Here is a 14,241-nt window from a genome sequence, read left to right on the forward strand (position 1 = left end):
AGGAATGGTTTGGTATTGACGATTCTATCTACTACATTGTAAACGTACTGCATCGAATTCCAGAGTAAGAGTTAACGAATTACCAACATCTTTCACGCAATGTCAACTTGGTGAAAGAGGAAACTTCTGAACGAATTGTAATGTGTAGATTAGTGGTGAAACGATTTAGATTCGACAATGAATTAAAACCATGTTTGTGCAAACAGTACATTTCTTGTGTCAGACCAAAGAGGATTTAGTATGACCTATTCATGGATACTTTGCTAGAGAACATTCCTGCTTTGCCTGTGGAGTTGAGAGAACGCATTTACCGAGAGCTGGTCAAAATACAAGTGAAACGTAAAGAACAATTGCATCCGTTACGTCACCAGATCTTTAAGCACTGGTACCTGAATGGTATAAGAGAACTGATTCGTCAGAAATTGTTTCAGTGGTCAGACCTTGTTCAATACTTCCAGGCCCCCGATGATTCACGTGTTGATCATTTTGGTTACTTCGAGATTCACCTAGTACAACACATTGAGGAAGACAAGGTAAAGGATTACAGACATATTTTACGTGGAATCTACTTAGCGGAAGAGGAAACTTCTAAACGAAGTCGGACGTTTCGGTTACAGTATGCAACATTTAGATTCCCTACTGGAGAACGAAGATGTCTGGCTAGAAAGTACGTGTATTGTTTCCGAAACAAAGAGACTATAAAAACAGGCTGCCATGCCACGACTTTTATCGCATGTAATCCAACAGATTCCGTGGAAGGAACTCAATGACCATATTCAAACCGTGGATCATTACCATCGATTATTACAAGAACTGTATCCATTCAATTTGGGTCGACAAGTGGTGTGTGTCTTAGTGACTTGTTTTCTGGGATTTCGTTTACCAGCTGATTCTTTGTGGACTCTTTACGATCAGTACTTACCACCTCAATGGTATTAAATGGTCACGAAAAACTCCTTTTGCTCAAAGCTTTGCGTTTTCATCTGGATACTTCTCGACCTCAACAGGAAAAAAAGATTCGTCAACTTTTAGCTACCCAAGACGTGTATGACGATGTGTGTGTAGCTTGTGACTTACATCCCCATTGGACAGATGTCCGTGCCTGGAAAGAATGGGATTTTGAGGCTTGGACCCAAGAAGTGGCCCAGTATGCACGAGAGTTGTTCAAGGAAAAAAGTTACTTTTCAACCCCTGTTAGTGACGGTGCCAGAAGAACCCGTCACCCAGGACGGGACTGTCGTGGACAGGCCTGAAAGACCCTTTCGGGAGGACACTTGTGTGACCTTACCCCCTACTACAGAACTGGTTAGAACATTACCCAAAACATGTTGTACAGACACTTGTTTTTATTCCACGTTAATGGTTATCATGTGCCTTTTATCCTTGTACTTAAGCCTTTGGCTTTTATGTATTTTTGTCTTTCGGATTCATGTTTGAAAAAAAAACATTCAATAAACGTGTTCTGAAAAAAAGTATATAAACTCTTGTCTTGTTTGTTCTCGTGTCACAAGTGACATTCCTCACACAATGGCTACCTCTGCTATCTCTGCTCCCTCTTCCTCTACTGTCAAAGTCATCGACGAACACTTAGATCGTGCCAGTTGGGAGGCTTTGTATCTTCGCCATCCCTTTAACATGCTCATTGCTGGACCTAGCGGTTCAGGCAAAACCGAATTCGTCAAACGTTTGATCGAACATAAACATCAATTGATCGATCGACCACCTCAACGGATCGTGTGGTGTTACAAAGAGTGGCAATCGGCGTATAGCCTCTTGCGAGAAAGTCAAGGCGATTCCATCGTGTTTGTGGAAGGCATTCCTAAAGAAGACGACGGCATCGTCTCTGACTCCCGTCAGACCCATTTGGTCATTTTTGACGACATGTTAGGAGAAGACGAAGAAGAAATTAAACTGTGGTTCACGCGCAAAGGGCATCACCGTAATGCCAGTGTCGTTTACATCATTCAAAATTTGTTTCAACAAAGTAAAGCCCATCGCACCATCAGTCTCAATGCGCATTACGTGGTCTTGTTTAAAAGCCCTCGAGATAAATCGCAAGTGCAAGTCTTAGCCAAACAGTTAGGAACGCCTTGGCTGACTCAGGCGTACGACGATGCCACTCAAACGCCACACGCCTATTTACTCGTCGATTTGAAACCTACGACCCCCGAGGATTTGCGATTTCGTACACACTTGTTTCACCACTGGTGCCAAGACGGAGGGCCTGTCCTGTACACGTCTACGTCCTCGACTTCATTTCACTCCCCATAAAAAATCTATAAAAACCTCAGGCCCTTTTTCGTCTGTCTCACACACAGTGTGAACAGGACGTCCCTTCAGTCGCATCTTCCCGTCAAATTGATTCGTGCCTTGTATGGCATCAGTCGAGAAAAAAATCCACAAATACGAGCTCGTGTCTCAGAAGCTAGTCTCAAAGAAGTCGTACGATGGTTCACGGTGACGGCACGTCAAATACTCCAAGGAATCATTCAGATTCCTCATCAAACCAAACGCTTTTTCGATCGAAACAAAGTCGCTTTGGTCCAACTGGCCGATCTCCGCATCGACACTCAAACCAAACAACAAATCATTTTGAAACCTGGAGGGAGCAGTACTCTAGGAGGGGTCATCATTCGCTCACTCTTAAGATGGGATCCTAATGCCCCCAAAGTTATCCCCAAGAAAAAAGTCCAACGAAGCGCCAAGAAGAAAAAGAAAAAGACCAGGTCCCCAAGAAGAACTTCTCCAGTGGCGGGACCCTCCTCTGACCAGACACCACCCCGGAAAAAGAAAAGAAGCCCCAAGAAAAAGAAAAGTCCACAGAAGAAAACTAGTCGCAAGAGAGGCACTTCGGCCAGGACGCAACCTTACACTCGCAAACCACGATCTGCCACGGCAGTGACTGCGTCTCCGGCAGCCTCACGTTCATCCACTTCTCCATTAATGACACCAAGAACTGAAGAGTACTTAGAGACGTTGATCACACCAAGAACTTCTCCGTTAATGACCCCAAAAAGAACTTCCCCAGTGGCAGGACCCTCCAATTTAGTGGCAGTGGATGCTGCTCACAAAGTACCTTCTCCCAAAATCAAAGTCCAAGAAAGATCGGGCATGTTACAAAGTTTACTGGATTTGTCCAAGCAAGAACTGGCTCGATTTAGTCCGTTGCGTACCCATGCACAACGTGTCATGCCTGTCCTCAAGTTGATACGACGTAAAGACAATCAGTGGCGACGCGTTCCAGTATAAAAAAAGACCTGTGACCAAGTCGGGGGTATCAGTGTTTTTTGGTACTCCTGAAGACTCAAAGATGTCACCCTCCAGAAAACCCCAAGGAAAGAAAAGGAAAGGACTCCCACCACGTTTAGTCAAACATTGGGACATGTTATCTATCCTGTCCAAAGCTTCTCCACCTCTACGAAAAAAACTCATTCAATCGGCCTCCAAAGAGGTCATCAATACCGTGTGTGAATGTTGTTTGGACGTCTTGAAAGGCACGATCCCTTTGTCCAAACACCGGAAACAATGCTTAAGCAAACATCGTCACGTTCTTCGCCAAATGGTTCAAAAGAAAATTCCCATTCGTCAAAAGAAGATGTTGGTCCAACGTGGAGGCATTTTGCCTCTCTTGTTAGGCCCCATACTGAAAGGAGTCTTGGGAACCATGTTGGGAGGACTGGTGGGAGCAAGATAAAAAGGCCCTCGGAAGTCCCAAGATCTCAGAATCAACCCCTGACAACCCCATGGAAGGACGAAAACTAGCTTTAGTGCCTTACAAACGATGGATGGAATACCATCGGTGGCAAGAACAACGCACCCCGCATTTACCTCCCAATCCCAATTTGAGCGAGATGTCCCAGTTATAACACGAATTGCAGTCCTTGATGGATCGCCAAGATTTGTCCGAAACAGAAAAATCGCAAAAGTACGGTCAACTCTTGCAACGACTGCAACTCTTTCACCAGAAAGCTTTAGACGAAACAGCTCTACCCACTTTGAAAGATTTTAAGACCTTGATGAAAAGTCCAGCACCATCACCAGTACCAATACCAGTACCAGTACCAGTACCACCAGTACCAGTGACCAAGACAGAAAAAGGAAAAGAAGAAGAAGAAGAAGGGTTTCAAACTCCACCAGAAAAAGTACGCAAGTTAACAACACCACCTACCTCCAGAATTGGATGGATTAAAAAGATGATGGCCACCCCTTCTTCGTCACAAGAGAAAAAGAAAGTGAAGACAGAAGTGAAGACAGAAGTGAAACAAGAACCGATAGCCCCCGCTCAGACATCCTCCTCTTCAACACCTATTGCCGGTCGCACACGCAAAGCATTGCAATCCAAGAAAATACCCCAAGAGAAAAAGAGTAGCATCCTCCAAGAGTGGGTGTCTTATTAACACACCACTCAACACAAAAAAATAAATAAAAAATGGAAAAAGTCTTAGCCAGCATTTACTACGATCCCTCGCATCCTGCAGGTTACGCAGGAGTTCAAAAATTGTATCGTACTGCCAAAACGCGACTGAAAAGTCTCCGTTTACCTCAAGTGCAACGATGGTTACAAGAACAAGCTACCTACACTTTACACAAACCCATTCGACGCAAGTTTGCCAGAAGTCGCACCCGAGTGGAAGGCATCGATCATCAATGGCAAGCCGATTTAGCCGATGTCTCTCATTTGGCCAGCTACAATCGTGGCTACAAATATTTGTTTTGTGTCATCGACGTCTTTTCCAAATTTGCCTGGGTCGTGCCCTTGACTTCCAAATCCAGCAGCGAGTTAGTGCGAGCCCTGCAACGGGTGTTGAAACAAAGCGGTCGTCACCCTCTTCGATGGCAAACGGACAAAGGCACCGAATTTCTGAACCAAGCTTTCCAAAAAAAATTAAAGAAACGTGACATTCATTTTTTTTTTCCACCGAGAATCCCGAAACCAAAGCAGCATTGTGGAACGTTTTCAACGCGCTTTGAAAGAACGCATGTGGAAATATTTTACGCATCACCACACTCTGAAGTACATCGACATCTTACCACACCTGGTGCAAGCGTACAACCAATCTTACCATCGAAGCATCGGACGTGCCCCGCAAGACGTGACTCCCGACAACGAAGTGTTGGTGTTTGAGCGCCTGTTTGGTACGTCCCCGACGAGGGCTGTCCCCAAGAAAAGTGGAGAGTTGGCCGTAGGAGATTGGGTGCGCATTGGCAAAACCAAACGCACTTTCGACAAAGGTTACTTACCTAACTGGACGACCGAAATGTTTCGCGTCACTGGACGAGTGCATGGCCGTCATCCTGCCGTCTATAAATTGGAAAACATGAACGGAGAAGTGCTCAAAGGAACGTTTTAATTGCCCGAGTTACAACGTGTCACCAGAAAAGAAGACGACGTGTACGACATCGAAAGCATTCTCGAACGCAGAACCCGTAAAGTGGGCAAACGACGTGTCAAAGAAGTCAAAGTACGTTGGAAAGGATATCCACCCAGTTTTGATTTTTGGATCGACGCTTCGCAAGTCATCGACTATAAAAAGAAGTGACCATCATGCCCTTTCACACAGACGCAGCTACGTCGACCACTGCTTCACCTAGTTCTTCTGTGCAAGATTTACAAAAACAACCCTTGTGGGTGTGGTGTGGAGAACGTGTGCCTAAAACGCAAATCGTCTTTTTCTGCCAAATCTTCGTGGTGTATTGTGTCATCGGGGCAGCCATTGCCAATTTGAGTCTGCAACAAGGAGACAAATAATTGTGGACCATTTTATTGAGCAGTTGCATCGGCTACCTACTTCCCAATCCCTCCCTGAAATTCTCCTCGAACGGGAACCACGGGAACTTTGTGTCCAGTGCCAGTGCCAGTCACCAGTCCAACCACAACCAGAACCCCATTTTGGGCGGAGACACGCCTCTGACGTCCAGTAACCCCTCGGACAGCCACAGAACTCTGGAATAATGAGACACCAAAACCAATTTTACTTAACCTTACCCAGTGACAGTTCCATGGAGGTGTTTCCCAACAACACGTTGTGCTGTTACACGGCCAAATTACCTCAGGCCATCCCCTTAGATCACGAAGCCCATTGGGAAGTGGCTTTGGTAGAAATGATTCACCCAACACAAATCAAAAACATCACTGAAACTCAAAACACTTTTGACGTCGAAATTCTGGACCCAGCACTGCAGCAAAAGATGACGGGCAGTCCTCAACATAACTCACATCTTGCAAAGGACCTGTTACCCCGCAGCAGTGACTCTTCTTCTCCTCCTCTTTTCGTTTATCGCTTTAAAATTAACCCAGGCCATTATTTTAGTGGTCAACATCTGGTGGAAGCCATCGCTGACAAATTCTATGCAACCTTTGACAAAGTTCTGACCAAAGAAGGTAAACGTGTCACCATCGAGTACCACAAACTGTCTCACCGTCTACTCATCAAATTTGAAAGTGAGGAAAGAAGTATACGTATTAAATTTTGCCCTGAATTGTATGACATTTTGGGTGGAGACCTCAAAATGGTCACGGATACGGACACCAAAAAAATTAAAATGGCAGACATTGACAACGACATGCATTTTGCAAGTTATTTTCGTTACCCGGTAGAACTGAACCAAGGACTGAATTTGATCTTCGTGTACTCCGATATGGTGGAGTACAACGTGGTGGGACACACCTCCGTACCATTACTGCGTGTCATTCCTTTCAAAGTAAATTCTGCCACGGCCACTGACGAGGAAGGTGGGAACACTTACCACGTCCACCGCGAATTTGTCCATCCTCATTATTTACCCGTCAGCAAGTCGTACTTGGACACGGTCAACATTGCTATAAAAGGAGATCTGGGACAAAATATTCCATTCACCAAAGGAAAAGTCACGGTGAAACTGCATTTTCGAAAACGGTTTTCTCACGACTCGTAAGTCATGTATCCAGTGTACCGAGGGGTTGCTCGACAGCGAGGACACGGTTTAGGAGATATGTTAAAGTCGGCCTTTTTTTCGGTGGCGCCGGTGTTGAAACCGATGGTGACACGCGGATTGCACGCTTTGAAAGATGCGGCACTGACGCAAGGCAAAGAATTTCTCCAAAATGTCATCATCGACAAACAAAACCCTAATGAAGCCTTCATGAGGGCTGGCAAAAATGTCTTGCTGCAAACAGGTAAAGACCTTTTGAGCCGACGAGACACACCTATAAATGCCATGCACGCTACCGAGTCAGGCATTCAGAAAGAGACGACGAAGAAAACACCCTTTCACCAGACTTCAAGCTAGAAAGGCCAAGAAAAGAAGAACCGTTCGAGACTTAGACGTTTTCGATTATTGAGAAAGAACAGAACAAAATGATGCACCGAGAGTCTTGCGCTTGTTCCAAGACGGAACTGGATCTGTTTGCCATGCCACCCACCATGATGACGATGCAAGAATCCCAGTGGGTGGAATTTCACCCCGTCTCCTCACTGACCGATTCCGCTCCCATCGAGTTTGAAATCAAAGGACAACCCGAAGATTACATCGATCTGAATAGCAGTTACTTGTACTTGAAAGTCAAAGTTCTAGATAAGGATAATGGTGAAGTAGCAGACACTGAGAATATAGCTCCCGTCAACAATTTCATGCATTCCTTGTTCAGCTCAGTGGACTTGTACTTGAACAACAAACTGGTTAGCAGCAGCATGGATACTTACCCTTACCGTGCCTACCTGGAAAATCTCTTGACGTACGGAATAGATGCCAAGAATACTCATCTCAATGCCTGTGTGCTATGGGAACCTGACGAAGCGAAGGCGTTTGAGGAAACAGATAAAGACAACGACGGCTTTGTGGAAAGACGAAGCAAAATCCTAGGTGGAAAGAGTTTAGAACTGATGGATCGTTTGCATTTGGACATGTGTTTGCAAGAGAAATATTTGTTGAACGGGGTCAATGTCCGCTTGAGACTGAATCGTAGCAGTGCCGCTTTCCATTTGTTGGCTGATACTGCTGCTGGCAATCCTAAAAGCAAAATCGAGGAGGCCAAACTCTACGTACGACGCGTGGACGTGTTACCCAAAGTAGGTAACGAAATCAGTCAAACGTTGAGCAGAACGACCGCCAAGTATCCCATACGACGTGTGGAAGTGAAAACGTTCACCATTCCCAAGGGACAGCATTCTATGATCGAAGATCATCTGTTTCAAGGACAGTTACCCAAGCGTTTAATCCTTGGTATGGTCTCGAATTCAGCCTTCAACGGAGCCTTCGCTGAAAATCCTTTCAACTTTAAACACTTCGACGTTAAGAAAATCGAAGTCAGTCGCGATGGCAAGACCTTGTGTACCCGACCTTTCGAACCTGACTTTGATCCCACAAAAATGAATTACTTGAGATCGTACTTGTCCCTGTACGAAGCCACCGGCCAGGTAGGAACCAACACCAGTCACGGCATTACGTACGACGATTACGCAGGAGGCTATGCTTTGTGGGCTTTCGATTTCACTCCAGACCAAGGCAGCGACGAGGGACATTTCCACCCTATAAAATCTGGCTAGATTCGTGTGGAACTTCAGTTTGCAAAAGAACTACCAGCAACAGTGAACGTCATCCTGTATGCCGAATTCGATAATACCATAGAAATCAACAGTTTGAGAGAAGTCATTCTAGATTTTTAGAAGCCATGGAAGACTGTTATCCCTCTTTACCTAGTGGAGAAACTTTAAAGATGGAATGTGAGGAGACCGTGGAAAAAGAAGAAGAAGTGATCATGATGAAATCGAGATGGCCAGAACAAGAGGCCCATTTAGTCTCCTGTTTTGCCAAACACTTGGTCGAAAAAATGACAGAATTGATCAAGAAAAATTGCTATGGATGTCAAAACGCTCATCCCAGTCAAATTCAAAACGATAAATGCCTGATGTTCAGTCAAGAAGAAAAATTGGACGAGTATCTGGACGAGGCTTGGAGTCTCATCTCGGACGAAGACGTGTTACACCAGTGGTATAAAGACTTGCGTGAACATTCTTGTCCACCATTAACCACTCAAGAGATCCATCGTATCGAAGCTCTCCTGAATCAGAGTGAGGAGACGAAACGAAGAAACGGTTATTTGTCAGACATTTTCAAGCAAAAAGTCAGGATCGAATTGACGACTTATTATTACCTGTGAAGAAGAAAAAACAACACAAATGGATACCTGGGAACTTTATTACCTTTTGAACCACAGTTCATATACGTCTTCTTGGAATCCTGTTGTCTGTGCTAAAGATGAACTCCCTCATCGCAAACCTAAAGACCATCCAGCTTACGTGATCAACACGGACGACAGTCATCTCCCAGGAACCCACTGGGTAGCCGTCTACTTTCCTCAAGAAGGATGTGTGGAATATTTCGATTCGTACGGATTGCCTCCTTTGGAAGACGATATCATTGACTTTATGAGAAGAAATGCTCAGACCACCCGATTCAATAATGTGAAATTACAAGGCACAGATTCCTTGGTGTGTGGACAGTACTGTGTGTATTTTCTGCATCATCGCAGCCTAGGTTATTCCTTAGAACATTTAGTGACTCATTTTGATCCTCGTTCTTCTTCAACAAACGATGTGAAAGTAGATCGATGGTTTTGTGACCAGTATGCTTATCTTTTGTCTCAAGCTAGGAAACGTAGTGTCCATCAATGGCCTAATGATTTCCAACAGTGGAAATCACAATTTCATTCACAACGTTGTCAGCCCTGTTTAAAGTAGACTGTATTTGAAGAAAAAATGTTTGATGTTATCATGTTGGATTATTGTTTAAAATATGTTAGAGTTGTTGTTGGTTAGTGTTAAGTGATTTTTGAATAAAAAATGTTGTGTTTTGAAAAAAATGCCTTTGTGGTTTGTTTACCTATAAGAATGTTGGATTCATGCTCTTTCATTTCTTACTATCCCTCTCATGACACTCACTGAACGTTGCGACTCGAAATCCGTGTGGGGGATGTTTTCCATCACGTCCGCGCTTTGACTTTAAGAACCGGGGGTTGTTTCCAGTCTAACCATCCATTGTCGACTCATCCTCCTACGAAGATGTGCTCCAAACTAGCTAAGCTCAACGAAGCCTACGTGAATTTGCATAGGGTCAGACACAGTCTGATACCGAAGCCAGAAGAGATAGAGAATGTGAGAATGTTAAAAGTCACTGAAGACCTGATAGAAGAGCTCTTCAGAGAAGAAGTGAACAGGGAGAAAGAAGAATGGACAGAGAAGTACATACTTCAGAGACAGCAGCAGCAGCAGCAACAGCAGCAACAACAACAACAGCAGCAGCAACCTGAACCTGACAGAGGCTTTGTCGATTGTCGTATCGACACCAAAGAGTTCTTCTTCTCTTTCCGAAGAAGCAGACCTATCGCCAGAAAGTCTATCCTCAGAGGACATCGCATTCTTAGAAACTAAAAAAAGATTGCCATAGCAAACAAAAAAAAAACAGCCCTTTTCAGGGCTACCCCAATACTCTAGAAAAGAAATAACGATCCATTTGCCAATGTGTGTAGGTAGAGTAGTGTGAATATAAACACTAACTCTTTTTCAAAAAATTTGAGGGTATGTGTTTGTGTATAAGTTTGTGTGTTTGTAAATGCTCACGTACGTTGGTGTGGATAGTAGATTAAGATCATGTTTTTTGGGCTGTTTGAGGTGTGGGAGAGTAGATTTGGGGTGTTGGATTGCTTTGCTTTGCGTATGTGGATAGTCGATTGAAGTGATTTATGAAAAAAATTTTTAGAATAGTAATGGGTAGCATAAAAAAGTGAGTGTTTCTTTTAGGTCCGCGCGTTGTTTTTTCTGGTCATGATCTAGGTAAGATCAATTTTATGTTTTTAGGGGGATGTTTTCCATCACGTCCGCGCTTTCAGTATAAATTGAAACTCGCTCGTCAGTCTAGCTACCCTTGTTGATTGATCAACACCACAAGAAGAATGAACACCAGAATTGTGAAACTGCTAGAACTCCAGATGCACCTGGAATATGCCAGGCGCATACTAAATGAACTGGCCGCGGAGGCCATTGTAGAAGAAGCAAGAATGAAAGAGGAGGAGGAGGAAAGAAGAAGAAAAGAAGAGAAGGAGAGAAGAAACAAAGAAGAGGAGAGAGGAAATTTCAGAATCCCAGAGACCGAAAATTGGGATTCTGAAGCCACATATCCCGCCTCTGCACTCCCAAGAAGAAAGGTGAAAAGAGACTGGGGAAGAAGATGCGTGTGTGGCGCCAGGCCAGGAAGGTGCCATCATTAAATAGGTGTATCTGGAGTTCAAAAAAAAAGACCAACAGTCCTTTTCAGGGCTACCCAATACTCTAGAAAAGAAATAACGATCCATTTGCCAATGTGTGTAGGTAGAGTAGTGTGAATATAAACACTAACTCTTTTTTTAAAAATGCGAGTATATGTGTTTGTGTGTTTGTGTTTGTAAGGGCTCGCGTAAGTTTGTGTGAATAGTAGATTATGGGTTCCTTTATTGTTTCTTAGCGTATGTGGAGAGTATAGTTAGGGTTTTATTATATGAAATAAGAAAGTATGGAGATGTTTTCCTTCACGTCCGCGCGATGTTCGGTCATGATCTAGGTAAGATCAATTTTATGTTTTTAGGGGGATGTTTTCCATCACGTCCGCGCTTTCACTATAAGAACCCACCACGTTCGTCGTTGGAACCATTCTACGGAATAACAGATACAAGATGGAAGTGTCGGCGTTGTTCAATGACTTAAGAAATGTTTACTTTTGGATGATGGATGGAGAGTACACTATTGAAAGGATAGAAAGAGAATGGAGGTTGAGAAAAAGTCTTGACTATGTCAATGAACTACAATTAGCGAGGAAGATGATAGAGGAGATGATAGAGGAAGAAGTTAAGAGATTGAGAGGATTGATTCAACCAGAGTATGTAAGAGTGGGGACTATAAAAGAGTCTATGGACAAAGTAAAAGCAGTGAGATGCTTTTTAGAAGAGCTAGAGAAATGGTCAGAGTGGAAGTTCGTGAAAAGGGGCATTGAACAACTAAAGAAAGCGGAAGAAAAGATGAAAAAGGTAATAGAGGAAGAAGTGCAGAAAATTAAGGACAGGTGGGCAAAAGATAGAAAAGAACAAGAGAATAGAAAGAAAAAAGAAGAATATGAGAGACTGAACAATAACTGGATAAAAATCCAACAGAAGTTCCGAGCCATGGGTCACCCGGACTGGATACCGGAAAATGAAAAGAAGAAGAAAAAAGGAATTTGGGGAAAGATTAGGGGCTTGATGAGAAAATGGAGGAAATAGAAGAAGCAGAAGAAAGCCAAAGGCCCTTTTCAGGGCCAGCCATATTTCTCGAAAAGAGAATGACTTTTCAATTGCCTACCCCTTTTTTTTCAAAATTTAAAAAAAAAATATAAAAAAATCCCATGTTCAATTCCCCTTGTCCCTAAACAAGCCCAAACTCTATTCCCCATGTTAAATTCTCCTTGTACGTAAAGTGGCCCACGATTTATTCCCATGTTAATTCCCCTTGTACGTAGATTTGCCCACGATTTTTCGCCATGTTAAATTTCCATTGTACGTAGATTTGCCCAGAGGTCCCTGTAATGCTAATTTCCATTGTACGTAGGGTGCCCCACTTCACTACTGTTGCATAACATTCATTTGGTTATCTTTCTTGCCCCCCCCCCCCCAAAAAAAAAAAAACCTTTTAGTTTCATGATCTGTTGGAAAGAGTACATCTATATTATTTAAATACCTGAGAAAATTGAGGGTTATGGTCACTAAGTGAGGGTCCGCAGGTTTCACAGTCTTGGAATTTTGGAGGGTCCAAGGCTAGAATTTACAGGTCAGGACTTACAGAGACATCTGTGTTCACTAACTTTACCAATGATATAAGGCGGTCAACCTTTCCGTTGGAACTACACAACTAATTATTCAATAAAGGAATGAATGAAATATTTATATTTTTACAAAATACAGCGGCTGCAATTTCCACTAAATGATACTTACCGGGCTCATCTCGGTCGAATCTCGCATCATTCCAATCAAGGCAATCAGTTTTCTAACCTTGATTTCAACTGGATGAAACAAATCTTTCTCCATGCGTGTCATGTGTTTTTGAACAGTTTCTGATGTTGCCGTTGAAAGTAATTGTTCAAGATCTGGACCTTTCTTTATTATATCTATGTCTGTTCCTTGTTCAATTATCTTTCGCACATTGTCATTTGCGGTAGAACACGTTTTCAATTCCTCCTTCAGATCTCTTTTGACAGTTGCGTTTTGTTGTCTCAGGTCCTTATAAACATTTTGTATTTTGTCTTTCATTTTTGCTACTTCTTGATCAATTACTTTAATCAACTGTAAACGCTGGTCCTCAAGAGCTTTTATTTCTCTCCTCTCTGCGTCATTAATCTTCCTATCAAGAGCTTCTGCCTCTCTCTCAGAAACAGTTATACGTCTCACCTTGTCCGAGCACTTGTTCATCTTGATCTGTATGGTCTTTTTCACTTCAGCTGCAGCATCAGATACGGTCTCAGTAGCATGATGATCGTGCTTAACTGCTTTGCACAGAACGCAAATAAGTGCTTTACAGTCTTTGCAAACAAGCTTTATTTTCTCCTCTGGGTGTTGATTACAAAATATTCGTTGCCTAATTATGCCTTTCATTTCAGGCTCCAAGGTTCCCAGATCACTTATTTTATGATGCCTGCTCGCTTTCGATTTTTCGTGGACATAGCAACAAGCTTGGCACAAATTCTCCTCACAATCCAAACATCTACTGCATGCCACGCTTTTTGGACCACAAATATCACAGGGAAAATTCTCACCCGAGTCACTAGCGATGTAAAAGTTTTCCTGAAAGGAAGAAACTCCTCCAGTTGGTAATTCTACACTTTTCCTGCACATGGGACAATTAAATCGACCGTTACGAAGGTTAGCCCGTACATAATCATCCAGACACTTGTAACAGAAACTATGGTGACAGGGTATTAGTTTAGGATTCTTGAAACTCTCCATACAAATACTGCATTCATGTCGTCTCGCTGCCATTTTGGAGTTACTTTCCTTTTGTTTAACCAATCGAAGTATGGTTACGTAGGTTTCAGCCAAGCGCATGCTTAGTCTCAGTTAAATTTTATATTAGCCTATCACTATAATTTAATACAATGCAGACATAAACCTTAGAGAAGAACTTAAATAAGTCTGCTTCCTTGTGTTCTCGTTACAATTACCGTCTTAACATTTCACAAACTAAAGAAGTATGACCTAGAATT

General features: G+C 43.1%; 1 protein-coding gene across 3 annotated transcripts in view; it reads right to left on the minus strand.

Moving 5' to 3' along the window:
• LOC149774093 (E3 ubiquitin-protein ligase TRIM33-like) overlaps window positions 1–14,241 on the minus strand; it is a 138,039-nt gene that overhangs the window by 121,150 nt on the left and 2,648 nt on the right. For 2 of the 3 annotated variants that reach the window (XM_089945824.1, XM_089945823.1), the window contains exon 1: window positions 12,977–14,225. In XM_089945824.1, coding sequence (XP_089801950.1) covers window positions 12,977–14,083 — 1,107 coding nt within the window. In that variant the 5' untranslated portion in view covers window positions 14,084–14,225. Of the gene's footprint in view, window positions 1–12,976; window positions 14,226–14,241 lie in introns of those variants that run through there. The other variant, XM_089945825.1, reaches the window with a different exon arrangement.

The sequence above is a fragment of the Sinohyriopsis cumingii genome, unplaced genomic scaffold (genome assembly GCF_028554795.1).
Source record: "Sinohyriopsis cumingii isolate HCF-2022 unplaced genomic scaffold, ASM2855479v2 utg000426l, whole genome shotgun sequence".
NCBI classification, from domain to species: domain Eukaryota; kingdom Metazoa; phylum Mollusca; class Bivalvia; order Unionida; family Unionidae; genus Sinohyriopsis; species Sinohyriopsis cumingii.